Genomic DNA, 20,802 nt, shown 5'->3' with positions numbered 1-20,802 from the left:
CTGCTGACTGAAGGACTTGGCTCAAGTGCAGCACTGGGTGAACTTAGACATATTATTTCCAGGTCAAAACTGACTGAAGGATACTTCATGCACTACATCCAAGCTAATAAGCCCTCTTGAATCCACAGTAGTGAGGGAGTAAAACAGAGTAAGCTTAAGCAGATTCAGGTCAGGTCCAGAAGCAGGAGCATAATTTATACTTTCCTGTATTCATGGTACCCTGGCTATTACAACAGTAACAGAGATATCTTTAATTATGACTCTGCTTGATTTCATCTGAAGATGCAATCTGCTCAAGATAACCTCTGAAACAGTTCTGAATATAGAAGTAATATATTTGTAAATGGACTCTGACATTATATTCTGCTATATTATAAACTGGAAGTAAAATTTTCAATTTCAAACATGTTTGAAGACCCATGCCTGTTTTTTGGCCATGCCTACTGACCAGCTCAGAGAACAGCACAATACCGACCAAACTTGTGTAAATTAACTTCAGGTTTGGAAAGACACTTATGAATTTGTCCTATGCAGATAGGGATAGATCCCTATCCTTCCCAGCTGAGAAGCATGGAAGAAAAAAAAGGATTTGAAATAGTTATTTTCTAATATATAATCTAATTATGGCCATATCCTGCTCTGTCTTATTCCCAAAAGGCATGACAAGTAGTAATGTGCTCGATAGTGAAGCCATGTTTCCTAGCAGAATTAACAGAATCAGGGTGGGATGCATGCAGAGACTGAAGAAATATATACACTACTTAAACACAGAATTTAAATTGTGTGTATGACATGAAGGATGGGGAGGCAGGAATGGGATAACCAGGTGTAGGAAATGCTACAGTTTTGAAGTCTGGCTTTTCAGAATGGATTGCCACTTTTAAAAGTTCTCAGCCACTTTTTCAGACCTTACACCTGACAAACCTTTTAGTGTGACCATTCTTGCTCACGCTTTTTGAATGTCACTCCTTTTGAATATTTTTATCATCATGATCTTTAGATGAATAAAGGTCAACTGTGACTAAAAGAAAGAAAAATGGGTAGTGACATTAGTTAACACAGCATATCATTAAATGAACAATGCCAAGAACTCCAGAAATGATGGCTAAAGAAGAGACGGGCAGTTGGGAACTGCTAAATGTTATAGTATAAATTGCAAAAGATGAACAGAGACAATTTTTTTTCCTGACTCTTACAACAATTCAGGAAACACGTGGAGAAACGTTCTTCAGTTGCATAATGGCATTTTTGGAAGTTGAATTTTCAGAGTCACTGAAGTGCCAGTCAGGTTTCTCAATCCCAGACTTCTGTTAACCAGCCCCAAGACCATTTTCTTTCCCCATCACTTGCAAAAAATGTGATGTTGGTTTAAAAACGCACGCAGACCCTTTGATTTTGGCTCAGCACTTATGAAGTAGGCATAAAGATGGCAGAGAAGCGGTGTATCGAAATCCACAGCAGCATTTTGACAAGGCAGAACCTGTGAAATGTTCACAATTAACTATAGCCCAGTCCTAGAAGCTGTAAGTTTTGTGTTTTAATTGTGGACTGTCAGTAAAATATTTCCTTCCATGAATTTGAATTTTCTGCATGTCCTCCATTCTTAAGTCATGTAGAAGGGCAAAAATATTTCTCTTTTTCTGATCTCCTCTGAGATATTTTTTCTATGTAGCCAACCCTATACTTTTATCTCTCCTCTTATTCACCCTCTACCCATCAAAGATATTGGGCATCTCACATGGAATTTTTGTCATCCATACCTTTCCCAAGCACTTACTGTTTTGTACAAAAACCTGATTTGCAAAGCATTAAGAAGAACTACCAGTATCAACCCTCCACACCAAGGAGATAAGCTAGGTGCTTCTATCTGTGATTATACAAGAGGAGGAAAATAAACATGTAAAAGCTGAAAGGGCATGAAGTGTTACCTGAGCATTTCCACAAATCAATACCAGCCTCTGTTCTCACCCTTGAGTTCTTTCTGCCTGCACTGCTGTTCCTTCAACAGTGCTCTCTTACTGATCACCACACATCCCTTCACTGCACCAAGTACCACATGCACATCATCTTTATTTTTGTGAGGAAGCAAGTTACATAAAAATGAAAAGGTATGAGGTTTACTCATTGTTGTATAGACTTCAGAAGAGAAGATTTACCTATCAGTTCTTATTTCCTTGAAACAATCAGTTTATTAAGAGATTTAGATTAAAAGCTGTGGACAATGGTACTTTACTTCCTATGAGTCTAAGATGAAAAAAGATAAAATTACTTTAACTTTTGTTTTAAACTTCACTGTGAATGGACTAACTGTCCGAGATGAAGTCACAGCTTCAGGGGTCTGCCATCATTCCCAGTAAATCCACTCTTTGCCTTTACATTAGTACTCCTGCATTTCTACTGTTACTGTAGCAGCTGTGTACAACTTCGGGCTGTAAAAGAGTTTCTCTTATTATTTCTCATTTTAGCAAAAATGTAAAAAGCTAGCTATTAGAAAGCCACATTTGTGAACTAAACGCAACAGTGCCAGTCTTAGATTTTCAGCGTGTAGGCCAGAAGTTACGTTTAAGTACTGAAAACCCAAAATGTGAGCAGCATCTCGGGGTGGTAGTGGCAACAGTGGTGGTGATGGGGATGTTACGAAAATGAAAGCACAAGCTTGACTGATCCTTTCCATAGATAGGAAATAACTTGGTGCAGGACTGAAATCAGCTTGGTAAGACTGAAACTGACAGTTTTAAAGATACCAATAATTTAGCTCTCATCACTGCCCTATGCAGATGTCTGCACAGCATCACTGACCTAGTCTGATGCTAAGTGTTTTCCCCCTCTCCAATCTGTGGTTCAAAAAGTCCCAGCCAGTACTTTTGTTCTTTGAGGAAAGGTGCTGTGGCAGCTGGGGAGGTCACTGTCACAGAAGGCACAGGCGCGATGCTGTTCAAAGCACATTAAACCTATGCTTCAGCAGTGACATCCTATGGTTTAATAAACTTAAGAGTTCTATAGAAAACTTTAAAATAAAGATTACTTCTATGCTCACAGGTCAACAAGCATATTGACCAGGTAGAATGACACATACAAGGAAACCCATCAGTGAATCGATTCTTTGCAGTTGAAAAAAAAAATTAGACTACTACATGCAGCAAACGTTTATAACACAATTTTCACACTGCTTTTCTTCTGTTTCTCATTAAGACTATTTTCCAGTTACCTGCTACAGATTACTATACAGAGATAGAGAGGTTACCGTCAACAACAATTGTTCCGATAAGAGTAATTCTGGAGTTAGTAACACAAATAAATACATTAACAAATATTACTTGAATAGTGATTTCTCCTTGAAAGTCAGAAAGGTGAAGAATTTGTTTAATATGAAAGAGAATGTATACAATGTTCTTCTTCAACAGAATAAAAATCAGCAGAAGCAAACTAAAGCACAAAGGTCTGAGGTGAAGAAGTAGCTGTGTGGTCAGAATCAAGCCCACCTACTACAGGTAGATCATGCACCAAGGCTTTCAGCAAGGAGGGATCAAGGAAGGAATCTGTTTAATAGTGGTAAGAGCATAACTGGTATTTACCAAGCTGGAGAAAACTTGCAGGACATTCATATAGACCAGTACACCTTGCACTGCCAGTCCCATGAAGCAAAGGTTCAACTGTCTCATTCAGATCAAGGCTGTACACCCTGGTAAGTAACATACTGCCCCTGCAAAACAAGCCCAAACCTGATGCAGAATGAATCTAAACTATGGGTCAGCATTGTTTTTCTTAACACAGTCATTAACTTCAATTGTACATCACTGCAGACTCATGCCATTTTACTGCTAGTAACACTGCAGGCAATATCTACGCCTGGAGATCCTAGGCAGTGAAGGTCTGAAAGCCCCCCCGAATAGCTACAATACACAAGATCTAATTTACTTCAATGCTTTTAATATAAGTTTATTGATAACAGTCTGCATTACACAATAGCGGGATGCTGGGCAGGCCACTGTTTTATCTAAAGTATTTTTCTTTAACTTGGGAGATAAAATACAGCAATCTGACAAACAGATAATATTGTCAACTCCTACAAATTAATTATAGATGATATTAGGCATTTGTCTAAAAGCTCCACTTCCTGGCAACAAGCAGTTACATGAAAATCTTTGTCTACTTAGTAATTGTTTGCCGCTATAGTCAAGAGAAAGTAGATTGAAATATGAAAGCATGACTATCAGAACCACTCAGAAGCCAAATAAGAACCACACACACACATACATTTTCTAAAAGCATCTCTCTTTTCAAAGCAAATTTTGGTTTGAGGTCTCAGCATTATGGCTTTCATGTATCTTACTATACTAGCCTGCACATTTGAGAAATTCTGTTGCCATGGAACAGGCAACATGGAACACTGAATTTCCATGGAAAGGATGCAGACACCCACCTAACAACTCCTGGAGCACCCAGGACCAAACAGCAGTGCTCAGGTGCAAGAGAAAGCTATACGTTCCAGAAGTATTTAGTTTACCAAATTCATCAGACAGCTAAGTGTTAAAACTCTGTGTCATATTACTGATTATATTAGCTAGCCTGGAAGAGCTTGTGGAATGGGCTTGTAGAAATGAGAGAGTGGGATTAGGAAAAGGAAATCCTAAACTATAACATTTATGTTTCTGAAAGTCCATTTGAAGATGCTCATCCAGTAGAAAGTTAAGATATTTTCAACCTGTAAAGCATGAAAGTATGAAGACATATATATATCACATATATATATATATATATAATGCCAAAACCCTCCATTTTTTTTTTTTAATTCAAACCACTTCCTTCAAACTCCTGAAACTTAAGGCTACCATACATAAATGGATTTAAATAGTACAGTGCAATGTTTTATGTGGAAATCATGTAAATGAGTAGCATGTAAATGAAAGCAGTGTAGCAACATTAACACTAGACAAGCCCAGAGTAACTACTCTTAGTAAGGAGCAAGGTAAATCAACATCATTAGGGCTGACTGGTTCTGCTGTGTGATCACCTGCTTGCAACCCTCTTACCACTAATTCATTTTATTTACTCAAATGTGTGGCAAGTTAGGGCTGTGCTGGAAGAAAATTCCTATCAATCAATTGGGTAATAGTACAGCTAGTATTCAAAGAATACTTCTGTTCTACTGTGCTTTCCTCAAACTTGCACTGAATGTAGGTCAAGTTTCCATGAACCATAGCTCTAACAACGCACCTGCAGGATACTCCTACTTGTTTATTTTTTGGTTTTCCCTGAGTACAGTGAAAGCACTACCTAATTTACCCAAATATCACACAATTGCAAAATAAACAAGGAGAGAAGGCATCAGCAAGGTTGATCTTCCCACACTGGTATACCATGTAAGGAAGGAACAATTCCACACAACTAGTGAGGCTGAACTGGCTTTTACTTTCCGTTAGGGAGTTTATGGCCCACACTGTACACAGCTTGCTCAGGAAGCCATGTCAGCATGACTCCTTAAAAGCTCAAGGCTCAAAAACATTTATTACAGATTGAAGAAATATTACTGTCAACTCTCTGTTTCCTTTTTGGAGATCAGAGAAGTGAGCAGGTAAATGGATGCATGCTGGACAATGATGAGGACAGACATAAGCATCACTAATATTTCCTGATTTATATAAAAGGTAAGTCAGTATTGACCAGTTTTAACAAGTCCAGTTTAAACAGTCACTGCAGGAAACACTGTGTAAGGACAGGACAATGCAGCAGCTGGAAATAGTAGAAATTATTTGTAAAAATTAGACAAAAGTATCAGTTAATATTTCATAAAATTGGATGAAAAATAAAGCAGATTATGTCTACATAATTTTGGCAATCTCTTTAGCTTCTGACTTGCCTGACTCATTACAACTTCAATGCATTTTTCAGCTAGAACTGTGAAAAGTTAAAAATCATTCAACAACTAACTGGTGAATAATAAATCAGGAAGAAACAGCATCATAAGCTAGTACCTTTGGGTAGAAAGGAAAAAACAGTAGATACTTGTAAAGATTAGTATGAAATTTCTCAAGAGAAAGGTTTCCTAACAATGAGATAGGGCAGTAAAGTACAGTGCCAGAGACTAAGCATTCAGAGTGATCTAAAATGTAATTTTTTTTTTTGGATAGTATTTAGGAAATAATATTTATATAATAGATAATATGAATGTTTATTTGATGGAGATGCACAAAAAGGCAAACACTAACAGAAATCATGATGCTTTATGAGGTTATTTCTTCATCTAACGTTTTTCAGTGACTAATTTTTAAGATTTTGAGGTAGTCATTTTTCTTGGGGATAGGGAGTGAAGATTTCTCTTGTATAACAGTTAGCACCATGGCTACTAATAAGTAAATACTTTATATATTACATACAGTGTTAAATTCTCGGTTAATTCTCTATCGTTTAGAAAAATACAAGCCAGAAGATCTAAAAAGTTGTAAAATCACATAAGCAACAGGGAATATCAGGTTAAGAAAAGTGTTTAGAGAGGTTCTGCAAGTATCAAAGTTCTCTTGCTTTACACATGGAGATAAGGATGACCTCATACACAAGGTTGACCTCCACAGCAGTAAGCCACTGACCTGCTGCACTAGCATGATAGATGCATGTGAGGTGGCTCAGCAGATAAAAGGCTCATTTTCAGGGGATTCTGCAACTCAAGACCTCCTCCACAGTTTATTTCAGCTTGGGTCACATTGCTATGACTTTCCTCCTACGAGCAGTCCCCAAAATCCCCATATTCCCTAGAGTTCATTCTCCATCACAGAGGAAGAACCCGTGCAGATTAACATTGCCTGTGTTAGAAACAGAAGTTAGACTGTGGTTTGTTTTTTGTCTTGCAAATGTAAAGAATAGGAGCAGCAAAGGTAGTGTTAGCTTTCTTATTATGTTCTTGCTACTGCTGTTCTTACTACTTCACTCCTGTTCCTCCTATGGTACAAAGCAACAAAATAATTTCCAAGTCCGAGCACGTATGCTAGTAGCTTAATTATGTTTTTCATGGCAAGACCATCTCTGATTATAATCATTAATAGACATACTTGCAAAGCTTCCAGACACTTCATATTTGTACTATTCCAGACCATGCCTTGATTGCATGGGTGGCACGAGTTAGAGATGATGCCAAGTCAACGTTCCCTGCTCCTGGAACCCCTGGTGCTACGTTGCAATTTAACCACAGCAGAGGCACACCATGCACCACCCTTGGGAGACGGCAATGCATTGCTGCAGTGGCACACACGAACTCTCAAACCTTACTGAGGTGTAATTCATGTTGAGTTTTAAATAAAACCTTATATTCATCTCATCTCTTAAACTTACTATGGAAAAAAAAAGGTGTATTAGGAATTTTCATTCTGTGACAAATAAGAACGTATTTTAAAAAATGGTGAAAAATCCACAGGAAACTTTGGCTTGTTATATTAACTGCAGGTAACCTGCAAGACCAGGACACTTGAGGCTCAGTTGCTCACAGTCAAACAAGAGATCAACCATTACACAGTAAGATGCTGGTCTCCCAAGGCCAATTTGAGGCTTACTCTCAGCTCAGCAGTAGCCCTGACTGTCATTGTACACACCTGCGCAGAACAAAGACCCTATCAAGAAAGGAACATGGTTAAAAAAGAAAAAGAAATAAAAATCTGCATGATACTTATCTTGTACAATTGTATGCAATTTTTGGTTCCGGATAATTATATAAAGAATATATGCTAGTTATCTGGTAAGGTCTGTAAGATGGCAGATTATCTGGAAGGTGCAAATGCGGACGATTCAGCCTTTCTCGGCACAAGGAGCAGAGGCCATTCATACAAAATTAACAGACACTAGTTTTAAAACAAACCCACATGCATTATCATAGCCTATATAATCACGGGACTCATTGCCACAGAATGGTTTGAAAACAAAAGGCAGAAATAAGTTAGGAATAACTTATTATTAATTAAATAATAATAAATTAAATTTATCAAAGACAGCTCCAGTGGTGATTAAACTTGCTAGTCAGGATGCAACTTCTTCCAGAAGTTCTTAAATCAGCCACAAAAATCTGAGAAACTATAACAACTGGAACATTCCTCCAAATATATGTTGTTCTTGCACTGCTAATCCACTTCTGACCACTGTCTTGATTAGACAGGTTAGATACTTTGGTTTGAAACAATAAATGCTCTTATCTTTTTGATAGCAAAGAGGATAAAATTTTTTCTTGTAATTTCTAGAAACAGACTCCACTTACAGCATGGTTCTGGTAGCAGACTACAGAGAAGTGACAGGTATTTGAATGAGATCTCCTCTTTATATTAGCAGATGTAAACACGTATGTTTAATCTACTTTGATGTGATTTAGCTTCACAACACAGAGAAAGCATATGTTTGAATTAGTCTGAAGACTATTTTATATTGACTTTTTCCCCCCCCCCGCCTCCTTCTTCTCCCCTTGTTTTCAGGAACTGCAAAAACATAACCTTAAATAAAATAAAAGGTAGAACAGGGGTAGCGTCTTACCTGTCAGCTCTGTATCTGATGTAAAAAAAAAAAAATCAACACTGGAAAAAGGCAAGGTTTTCATAATAAGTGTTTGATGCAAAAGGTCACCTGTAATTACGATGGTATTTTAGATAAGAACCAAGAGATCTTGCAAGTTTTCAGAAGTTCACCGTGAATCAGGAATTCTTGTGAATTAGTTCTAAGCAAGCATACAGCCAGCATGATCATGTTCCCAGCACAGAATTTTAATTCTGGCAAAACTGGTCTCCTAGATTCAAATAGGAGTTCTTATTTCCTTGAAACAATCAGTTTATTAAGAGATTTAGATTAAAAGCTGTGGACAATGGTACTTTACTTCCTATGAGTCTAAGATGAAAAAAGATAAAATTACTTTAACTTTTTTTTTTAAACTTCACTGCATCTTAGAATAATTTTATAACCCCAATTTAATTATATTTAATTACCTATATATAAATGTTTCTTCCACTCTTGCTCTACAAGTAAAATGAAACTAGATAAAACACATAGGCAGGTTAATGGATTGTTGACTCCTTAATCAGCATGTCAATGCACTGAAATCCCTGGGAACAACCTACTGTTCAAAAAATTCAAGCTTTCATAACTTCATGAATAAATACAGAAGCAGTTTAGGCTCTTGTTTCATTGTACCTTTTCTCCTTCAGATAACACATCTTCCAAATATCTCTTCTTTCCTACTTTTACTAAAAAAAGCATATCTGATGTAAAAGCCAAGTGCGAACCAAAAATTCGTTGCATTTCAAAATATATAAATATATCCAGATGTACCTGGATGAATGCAATCATCGTTCTATCTACATGGCCTTTAAGACAACACTAAAACCCAGCATTTATCAGGCTCAAATATTTATTCTTACACGGAATTGGCCTATAGCAACCCAACCTTCACATTTTCTGGCCTGCTTCCCATATCTTAATAGCACTATAGCCTATTGCTATTATGAAGCCTTTCCATGCAAGAAACACTTCTGAAAAAGCAGCTCAGTTCCCTAAAGACAAGTTTTCTGCTTTGGAGGCCCAGCACATCTCTTATTACCACACTGATAACAATTCTATGATTAGGTGAATCAGTTGGGTTGCCCAAAGAAAACTCATCTCGTGGTTTCTACGGGAGAAGTGAAAACAACAAGATTGAAATTCAGCCAGCTGAGAAGATACCTTCATTAGACTTCATCATCCAGATTTTAGCAGGACCTCTCCACAACATACAACAAACATGCTGTTGCTACAGTTACCACGTTCACTAGGACATGATTCATCAAGGCACGTTCATTCTGCTCTGTTGAATTTCAAGTTTACATGACTAGTGACAAGAATTCTTGTTACAAAAGATATGATGCAATTTACGGCATAAAAAAAAAGGAGTGCTTGGGTGCTCCTGTGCTTACCTTAACTTTTGTTTCACTGTTATTGCCAAATACAGAGGTAGAAATTATAAATACCAGACAGAAGCTGACAGATATAATTAATTTAATCACGTGTTTTATTCTGTTTTATAACCAGCAACAGAGGTTGCAAATAGTAACACCAGGAAGCATCCAACTTTGTGAGGAAACAACAGGGAAGAGTTGTGAAAATTCATGATTGTCAGATTTCTTTTAACATGCTCAGTTTCTGCTGCCCTATTCTTCTCCTTAGGAAGTGCAAAATCAGACAGGAAACCTCTGAAAGGAAAAATAGTTGCTTGGAGTCGACTGTTGAGGCATTCAGTCGGGGAACCCTGCCAGCTTACTCTCCTATTTCACAACATCAGGAAGTTAAAAGTTTTCAGAAAATTTCCCTGTACTCACAGGTAGCCGGTCTGACTTCATATCTCCTTTCTTAAGAAGTCCTATCTACCTCCTACTCTCCCCTGCCAGTGCTGCAGAAGTAGCAAAGGATGTTGGAGCATACCCTATGGGAAGAGCCAAACTCAGTGGCTCAAGGTATGTGGTCACTACATGTGTCTCCTTGCTGGTGGCACACATGAAAACCACTTGCAGGGATCTCTCCAGAACCCTGGACACACTGATGTCTAATACAGCTTTGTGTACTGTATACTGGTATATAACACTGAATATATTAAATCCCTTTTATTTCTCTTTTAGCCACAAATGGAAACCACCAGGTTTCAGAAGAACTGCAGGAAGAGATAGAAGACTTGCAGGGCAGGCCTTTCCCCTACGTTTCACAAGCAAACAAGTCCAGTCTCCTTCACCTCTCCTGAGAGGCGTAACAGCCTTGCTCTTCTGGATCTGGTGACCAAAATTGTTGAGCTTGATCTGTTCTATTTTAGTATGGCCCAAATATAGAAGGGGCAGGGGAAGATTTCAGGATATCAGTATCAGTCTCTTATATGTGGTTTTGGAAAAGAACTTGACTCGGTCCACCTGCTGAGATATCCAAGGAACCCAAGAAATAATAGGTGAAAAAAATAAGTGAAGTTTCAAGGTTATTACTTAGTGCTTGAGCTCCTTTCTAAGATCATGTTACAGAGAGGATGAAGGCAATTTTCAGTGAAAACACATCAAAAAATATTTCATCTTTACCATTTGAGCAATACCTAAAGGAAATGAAAGCGCAGGCCTAAAGAATTAAACACATGTTGCAAAGACACAAATCTCTCCAATCTTGAGCAACAGGGCAAATGTTTTGTTATCGTGGAAATGCAAACTTGGACTACCATTAGAGAAAAGAGAAACAAAAAGAGATGGAAAAGGCTGGGAGCAAATGAACAAACACATGTCTGGCTGCTTTGTTGAGTGGTAAGACAAGAGTTGGTGGGAGGAAGAATTGATGAACTGTCACAGTATGACAAATAAGATGTCTGCTGGATGTATTGATTCTGAACAGATTATGACTCATGGATCCACTTAATTCTTGCTTCATTTACGGACAGTGAAGTATTTGAACAAGTGACAGATGCTGCCAAATGAGTCAAAGAAGAAAGAAATTTCTTTTCCATGCGTGACTTTTTTTGGATCAAATTTATTAATAACTGCTTGTTTTGCAGGACAGCTCACTTTGTATCAAGTATCACTGACTTCCTAATGGTGCAGTTATCTCTCATATGCATGGTGCACAGTTAAGACAGACTTGAAGACACATGAAAACCTGAGCATATCAGTACATGTATGTGTCAACTATATACGTACGCATTGATGTTCATTTCTTTGTGTGTTCTCTGGACTTGGGAGAGAAAGTTTTGCTTACTACTTTCCCCAAACTCTATAAGCTCACATACTTTTTCTTCCCCCCTCTTTTTCCATCACAGATAATTGATAGGCACAAGAGAAAAGATTTCAAATAAACAAAAATTATGCTTCAAAATCTGTTTTGAGTTAATAACCCTAAAGAATGAAGAATAAAGGTGCCTTGGTTTTTTTTTTTTTTAACCTCTTTTTCAACTTTAACTTCAAATGAAGAGTTATTTTTGTCTTGATATTTGTCTTTATATTTAAAAAATGAGCCTTGAAAATGTGACTAAAGTGCATGCCAAAATGATGGTTCTGAGCTGAATTTACAAAGCATTCAACTCTGTGGCCATGGTTGGGCTTTTTTCAAAAATTTAACACAATCATCCTGGTGTTCTCCCTTATCCTGATAAAACTTTTCTCGCTCCCAGGTTCCCCTTCAAGACTGTGACCTCTCAACCCACTCTTTGCCATACTGCTAAAGTAGACAGAGTCCAGAAACAACTACTACAGCACCACTAGAATAAAACTATAGTATTAATTTTAAACTTTGAATCCCCTTGACAAAGATTATTTTAAAAATATTTAACATATGGGAAACAAAAATGCAATAATCTGTTCACACTCGAACAGTACACTACTTGTGACCACACCGTCCATTTAATCAAAAATCCTTCTCCAACTGAGAGAGCAGCCTCCACTCAACAAGTCTGCTGCTTTCCCCTCGGGAAAGACAAGAAATAGCTGCAAGGCGTGTCCTGTTCCCTCCGGCTGTCAGAGCACCTCCTACTACAGCAGCCACAGCAGGGCAGGAGTGACTGCTGCAGCAGGTGAGAGGTGTGGCAAGGGTGGCATGCCAACTGCTGCCACCAGATTGGGATGGGAGGGGAGTGGAAGATCAAGGATCTGACTTTGTCAGCTGCTGTACAGCCCTACTGCAATTTACATGGGAATTATATGAACCTATGTAGTCTATTTATAGAGATGCTGATTAAGTTTGGGAGCAACCACTTTGAACTGTCTGCCAAGAGCAAAAACTACTCCCTTGTGCATTGTCAGCCTTAAGGAACTCAATCTGGAACTATTTTACTGATTTTTTAGATGTCTGAGTTTAATACAGAGATTAGAGAGGGTAAAGTCAGGGCAGAGCTGACCCCAACTGCCAAACTGTTTGAAGACGGGAGTTACGAGTTTGCTTTGATCCAACACACGTTTGAAATATATATTCTGTTATGTCTAACACCAGCTGGATACAGCTAAAAAAGGAGCTGGCTGCATACCTCATATACCATACACCAATCTCAACGTAAATTAAAAATAGCAAAGTACTCTTTAAACTGCATTTGCTGATCGTGCTCCTTCACTGCCCACCCCGTCCCTCCACAGTCTAGGGGCAGCAGGACCACAGCTCATTGTAGGTCCTTCACTCCTCCCCCACAAACAAAGCTAGATGCTCCAGAGACGAGATATCCTGCTGGCACTTGGATTACCCCTCACTTCCAAGGAATACGTCTACAGAAAATTGTGATAAACAGGAAGAAAATGTATTTAAACACAAACTGTTACATAATTCTGAACAAGACAACCGGACAACTAGCGTGTGGAAATTCCCTCTCTTGACCTTTACAAGGTGAAACGTAGAGGCCCTACAAGAGAGTTACGGCAGCAGAGGACAGGGAGTACCAAATGTCATTGTGCTAGTTAGGGATTTATGTAATTAGATACATCTGGAGGAAAGGAGTAACTCAAAATCATGATACAGCCTGAATCAACATTGCTTAACCTGTAAGGATATCTCAGTTTATAAACTACCGTATTTGCAGTACAAACAGTGACTGACTCATCAAGGCACATGTTCAAGAGATACAGCCTCAAACAGCAGTAGAATGCAAAAAAAAACCTGTAGAAAGACGAGTCAATGATTTTAGACTTCATGGGAGTTTGTTTCTATTGTTTGGACTATATAATAAAAATAATTCCCATTCTATATTATCTTTTAATTAGGAGTTAACTGTAATGTCTAATTTAAAATGCTATAGTAAGGAAGAAAAGGGTAGAAAAGAGGCGCTGGCTAACACCCAGTGTTGCAGTTTTACAGTCACTGTGTGTGCAGTGCCTTCAGATCAGAACATTTCAACATTTCCTCGCCCTCAAAAATCTTTGTTCACAACCTCACACTAACTCCACTTTCTGTCAGCCATTGATGCCACCACTTGGCAATTTGTACCAGGAAACAGACCTAGTAGAAAACTGACCTGGAAGAAAGGGGGGAATTGTAATTACAAACCAACAGCATCATATACTAGAGAAATTGCCACAGAATATTCCCGTAAATCTGCCAAATCAATACTTTTCACGATGATCTGCTAACTAAGTGCTGGCTGTGAGGGCTGAAGTTGCCTGCAGCTACTAATTTTCCAGAGTGTCAGAACACTTTGCGAATTAGACATTATTCCTTTGACTTCTGCTTTTTTTCCTCTTTCTCTTCTTGCCTTCCAAGGTACTCACGACTCGTCCACACAACCCAGTCCCTTCCCAAGATGCTTAAGGAATGCCTAAATAGAATACAAATCTTAGGATGTTTCAAAAAAGGAATATTTTATCAACTTATTCTTGTTGTAATCATATGACTAAGAGTTAGCTAGATTTGGTTCTCAGCAAAACATCTGCAGTTCTTAAAGATAAATTAAAGCAGAAAAGTATTTTCTGCTACATTTAAATAAAGACCAGAATGCATTTAAATCATCGTATTATTGTCACATAAACCTTAGGCCTTCTCCTGTGTTTAACAATGGCCTTTATTTCACTATTCTCTCCAAATCACACAAGGGGTGTGGTTCAAAAAACCTAACAATTTGCACATAGTAACACTCACAGTGTGTTGTAAATGGAGAATGACAATCTAATTTTCTCTTTCAACTATCACTGCATATTAGCTATATACTGGAACAAAATAGTTTATAAAACAATGCCCTAACTGGGTCTAACAGCTGCAGTCATGAACCCTGGCAAAGAGCACAGACTGACTCCCACCTGGAAACTTAAAGTATTGCTTTTTGAGAAGTAAAACACAGGCTGAGTAGCTTTAAAAACAGGCCTTTGGAAATACTGCTCCTTTATCATCTCCCAAGCTGAGCAGAAGAGGTCACCAAAGAGTCACAGTATGCCCGTCCAAAATAGGCCAGTCACCCTGTCCCAGCCAGCCTGACCTCAGCAGCCTTCCTCCTTAGCTGCTTCCATCCTTTGTGTTCTGCCTCCAACTCCTCTTGCATGTATTTCTCCTCTCCACCTTCACAGTTCTGCACTGTGTTTCCCTCTGTACACTGAAGAGTTTAGTAAGTCAGGCTGTGAATGCCCCAGACCTGCCACTCCACATTTTCCATCCAGTTGCTCTGGTGTGAGGATAGCAGCTTCCAAAAGAGGGTGCTTCTTCCAGAGTCAGCCCTCAAAGGACTGACTACAGCCTTCAGCGAGGTCAGCATTCACAGATGGGGGACTACCTGGCAGCAACACCAGTAACCAGGAAAGCAACACATGCAGAGATTCCTGTGACCTTCCCTTCCCTCATATGGAAGAAAAGTTTGGAGATATAAGAAACGATTGCTCTGCTTTGCAGGTTGGGTTTTTTTGTTTGTTTGTGGGTGTGTGTGTGTTGTGGTTTTTTTGTTTGTTTGTTTGTTTGTTTGTTTTTGTTTTCTTTTTTTTTTGTTGTTTTTGTTTTTTTTCTGGTTTCAGAAGTATCCAAAATAAGAACAAAGAGACAGTCCTTTCCTGACATGTTACAATACTGTAATCATCTATAAAGACACCTATCATAAAAAATAATTTTAAAGTATTTCAATGAACAGAGAGGCTCAATACATGAAAAAGTCTTCAGTAGTTCATGGGGTCCATAAGAGTATTTCTTCTGGGCAGTGAAGGAGGTATTTTGTTGCTTAGAGTGCAAATATACACTCCCCAAGCCAAAAAAAGCACTAACCAACCAGTGAATATCTACAGGTGAAAGGCAGAACTAATGGGCATGTCCATCCTATTTCACATAATGAGGCCACACTCTCAAAGACAGGGTTCAGCTAACAGGAGCAGCAAAAGATTAGCTGGCAGAAACTCCAATGATTAATATTTTTTGTGCATTACAAAATGCAATAATAAGTAACAGCAACATAATTCATAAAACAAGTAAATTTTAGCTAAGAGAATCTTCCTCTGGAGGTAAGAAGGGTGAGTCCAAGTTACCATTCTGTTGGGCAGGACAGAAAGGCAGATCTTCCTAAAAATCCTCCTAATCTGTAAACACCTCAGATTCAAGAGAGATCTGATCTGTACATATGTGGAACAACCTAAACGGAAAGCTGATACCTCCATACAGTCCCTCTGGAGCTCCCTGACATGATGGTTCCCAAAGTCCCTCCAATATAGAAGCTAATGAGGAACTCAAAGGCAGTTTATGCTGTTCAGCTCCTCGTAAGATTCCCTAGCAGAAATAAGCAGTAACTACCTATCAAAACCAAGTTGGCTCTTTGCTCTATTGCCTCCAGCTCTTAAAGACCGTTCTGGATCCTGCTCAGAGTTCTCAAACTGGGACAAGCATGTACAGAGGAAGGACATTAACTTATCTTCCCCTTCTTTGGCAGCACAGATCTATCTCTCCAGATCTTAAAACGTGGTACCACTACATGCTGCCTGGGATTCTTCTCAGATAACAAACATTTCCTCTCTTATCCTATCCAGAGAACATGCAAACTTCCTTTTCTATTTTCATGGTAAGGAAAGTACCCTCTTCATGAGCCAGTATCTCATGAAACTTCACTGCCACTCTCATACAAACACCTTTCAGGAAGTTTATCTAACCTTCCTAGCTCAGCTGCTTATATACGTATCTGAAAGCATATCCTGCTTCTTGCAAATAATTTAAAACTAGTTCTTAGGACCAAAATTTATTTCTTGTAATAACAAATTATGTTCTTCACTTCCAGTAATTAAGCTCATTTATAACTTAGTTTTAATTTCAAGAGCGTGAAAATTTAAATTCTTGCTTTGGAATATAAGGGAGCAGCTACTTCATTATTTCTAATTTAAAGTAATTATTTGATTGACAAAAATAAAAAAACTGCAAACCTTAAGCCATTTCTTAGTGAAATGCTACAAGGGAGTACCAAGAATTCTCAAAAATAGGTACTGGTGAAAAAACAGGCTTATTCTTCTTCAAATTACCAAGCAGAAAGAACTATAGCCAGCTTGAGCTTCCTCTGTAAGAACAGGACTCAAATGCTTAAGGCAATAGGGAATGAAATAAAGTTTAAACTTGTACAGGATGTGGTTTGAACTAAGTAAGGCGTTATTTTAAGGAGAACTCTCACCAGCATGACTCTCTTAGCTTCAATTTTCTATCCAATATATTGACTCTGTTCCCCAAATCCCTATTACTATGAAAACACACCCTCACACAGTACGTGTCCTAATAACATTATTATTGATATCTTAGCTCTAACTATGAGCACTGCATACATAAGGAAATTTAGGTATGACTTTTTACAGCTAATACAGTCAAATACGTAAGAACAACCATCTCCCCACTGATCACTTTCGTGAAGTCTAGAAAACTCCTTGAACTTCACTGCAACATGTGCAACAAAAATGTTTAATCAGTTTTTCAAAAGGATAAGTGATAACGAGGCACTCACTGTTTTACGATCAGCAGAGACAAAACTCTTAATGAATATTTAACCAGCACTTACATTTTCACACTGCATCTTTCTGGGTTTTATGTGGGAAACATTGAGTCCATCAATAACAATATCAAATGGAAGTCGATTTTCCACAAATGTTTGAAAAGCTTCAAATTCCTGAAATAAACAAACAAACATGAGGGAATAATACGCTGAGTTTAACAGAAAGAGATTTCCTTTTTTATTAAAAAAAAAAAAAAGAAACAAAGCCTAAATCTCTCACTTTTCCTTCACTGACTACACTTCCCACCTTTATGTATTTGCTAAGACAACAGCAACCCACTTGCCCCCCATAAAAGCTGTTAGCATTACAGTGGATACGTCCAATATAATTTTAAATGACAACTGACAATCAGAATTTCACTGTTGTCCAGATTTTCAAAATTATAAGCCCAACTGTACACTTTTGTAGAGATACCTGCTAGTGTCAATGTTATGCAACAGCTGCAAAACAAAGCACTTTTACAAACCAGTGGACTCTGACACTATCGCTAACTCTTAATATTTCCAAGTGTAAAAAAAACATCATGCTTAGCTTCTCTGTACTAATTCTGAAATCTCTGAATGCGAGTCAATATTTAAATAAACATTCATTTAGAAACACAGCACTCCATTTGTGAGACATACACAGCTTTAAGACTAGGAAAACAATGAACTTTATTACTAGGTCAGGAACATAATGGAGTGACTGAGGAAACCAGCAGCATCCATCCAGTTTTTCCAACAGAAGGAAAACCACAACTGCTTTAGGCTTGAGAACCCATAGGAGGAGAACAAAATACAAAGCTTTAATAAAATCTTCAAGAATTTCGCCCTCAAATTTTGAGCAAAGATTTAGTGTTTTTAGCAGACATAAGATTTCTGCTTCCTGCTTCTGACTGTTTTGAATAGGCACAGGAACCTCAAACCATCCTGGTGGGCAATGACCTGCCTTCATACATGACCTTTCCAGTAACAAGTAAGACTTACTTGCCAGTAACAGAGGTTTCACAGTCCAAGGCTATAAATGAAATTTCATAGGCACTCAAAACTTAATTGCTTCTCATTGCAATCTGACAGGGACACCAAGACACAGAAAGGAAGTCACTAGCAAAGGCAGTGGCAGGGAGGAGGAGGAGAAACAAATGCAAAACCAAACAAGGATTCCTGACTTCTGGGCTTACAGCACCCAGGGAACTTCCCCATGGTTCAAAAGCAGACGAGTCATCACTGTAACTCTGGATGGCTGTCTGAAAGGTGGAAAGGTAAAAAGAAGGAAAATACCTGCAGACAAATGAAGGTAAAATAGGAGAGCTATGAGAGAATGATGAGTGAAAATGGGAAAGACAGAATAGAGTGGAAGCAGCTAAAAAATATATATATGGTAAATACTCCAATAAAGCATTATTTTCCTAATGCAAGCAAATGCCAATATTATTTGAAGTAGCATGGTTACAATCAAGTAGACATTTTTATAGAGTATAGTGAACATGTCACCTTGTCTTTAAAGGCTCAGTTTGATAAAACACAAAGATTTGTGGAGAATTTTTAAAGCAGTATTTTATTTCAAGTGACAATAGTTCTAGAGCAGTTCCTGAAGGCATGGTTCTTCTCTGATGGGCAGAGTAGAGTATGCTGTCAAGGGAATGCTACAGCATGAGCTGGGGGAGCACCAGAGGAATCTGGTGGGTCAGCACTTCCCTCTGCCCAGGCTTTGCTTGGCTCCCTCTCCTCTCCGAGCAGGGCAGATGGAACAGGAGCTGCCAGAAGGGTCCTGCTGAGAGACATCAGGATAGGCTCAGCACCTCTCAGAAGCCTGCTCCTGGCTTTCTGGGCTTTACTTTTGGAGCTGGTGAGATGACACAGCTTTTTCAATGTTGTTCCCTCAGCCACTCCACCCTTCATCCATCATCCTCTTGCGTCCAATGTCTCCTAACCCATCCTCAGCAAGAGGCCTGACAGTGTGCTCCTGTCAGCCTCCCACGTCTGCTCAACTGTTTTGTCTCACTACCAGTAAACTGGGCAATACATGGAGAGAAGGTTAGCTGGCACAGAAGACTGTTATCCACACAGGGACATGAAGAGTTAATAGCAGAGCAAGTGCAGAAGACAAATTGCCAAGTTTAATTTATGTCACCAAATACAGAAGACTCCAGTGAAAAGCCTTAGACAGACTAAAAATCCCCAAGGATCATTTCATTTTCTCCTCACCATCCATATTTCCCCAGCAACATGCAAGAATGATCCTTTCCTTTTCCAGAAAAGAAAAATACATTAAGAACAACAGAGAAGATCCAGGTCTGCTGTCCTGAGAGAGAGTTTTTGAGTCGCCATATTTCCCATCCTCTCTGGACACAGGGAAGGAAAAGGGCAAAGCCTGGGAATAAGCAGCAGACCATCTGTATGCAGCACAAAGGGTTCTTCCAACACACCCAGATTTACACTGCAGGAGTGCACTGGGTGTGGCTGAGATGGTGCTCCTCCTCCCCACAGCAGCCCTCACGGTGCTTTGTAACAGTAGCCAGAAAGGTGCTGGTGGCACACCAGTGCTGTGACTGCTGCTGAGCAGTGCTGGCACACCATCAAGGCTGTCTCTCCAACGTTCCTCCCCACCAGCAGGCTGGGGGTGGGCAAGGTCTTGGGAGGGGACACTGCCAGGACAACTGACCCAAACTGACCAAAGGGATACCCCATACCATACGACATCTGCTCAGCCATAAAAGCCAAGAGAAAGGAGGAGGCAGGGGGGACATTAGTTATTACGACATTTCTCTTCCAGAGCAACTACTGCAGGTACTGCAGCCCTACTTCCTGGGAAGTGGTTGGACATCACCTGCTGATGGGAAGTGGAAAATACATCTTCTGTTTTCTTTTTCCTCTGCAAGCAGTCTTCGCTTTTGCTTTATTAAACTCCCTTTATCTAGACCCAGAAGTATTTTAATCATATTTTCTCCCCATCTCACCCTGTCCTGCCAAGGAAGTGAGTGATAGAGTGGCTTGGTGGGCACCTGGCATCCAGCCAAGGTCAACCCATCACAAAGAGAGAAAGCATACCATTCAAAGTATTTTGAATCTTCCAAAGATTGGGATTTGTCTAGATTTTTATGAGATCTTACTTACAGGTACAGTAATAAAGAGATGATTCACTCACAGTTCTCTAAAGGTACTTCCCTCACTAGCCAACTGTAGGAATAAATCTAAGATCTTCTTTATAAGCAGTAAATGAAGGAGAGGAGAGCTGCAGCTAGGGTACAGCTGATGAAGAGAAGCCAGACACAAGGATGACATGAAGATTGGTTTAGGCAAAAAGAAGTCAGCTACTCACAAAAGCTTTTCCTTCCAAATGGAGAAGGCAACACGGGATCTACAGAACTCCCTGCATATGCTGCAGG

At 39.0% G+C, this 20,802-nt stretch overlaps 1 protein-coding gene across 1 annotated transcript in view; it reads right to left on the bottom strand.

Moving 5' to 3' along the window:
* The window catches only part of KIAA0391 (KIAA0391 ortholog), a 49,064-nt gene that overhangs the window by 10,442 nt on the left and 17,820 nt on the right, over positions 1-20,802 (bottom strand). Inside the window, exon 4 of the mRNA XM_008936893.1 lies at positions 17,441-17,548. Coding sequence (XP_008935141.1) covers positions 17,441-17,548 — 108 coding nt within the window. The remainder of the gene's footprint in view (positions 1-17,440; positions 17,549-20,802) is intronic.

Source organism: Merops nubicus, unplaced genomic scaffold, assembly GCF_000691845.1.
Source record: "Merops nubicus isolate BGI_N331 unplaced genomic scaffold, ASM69184v1 scaffold3213, whole genome shotgun sequence".
NCBI classification, from domain to species: domain Eukaryota; kingdom Metazoa; phylum Chordata; class Aves; order Coraciiformes; family Meropidae; genus Merops; species Merops nubicus.
This window is presented reverse-complemented; position numbering and strand designations above follow the sequence as displayed.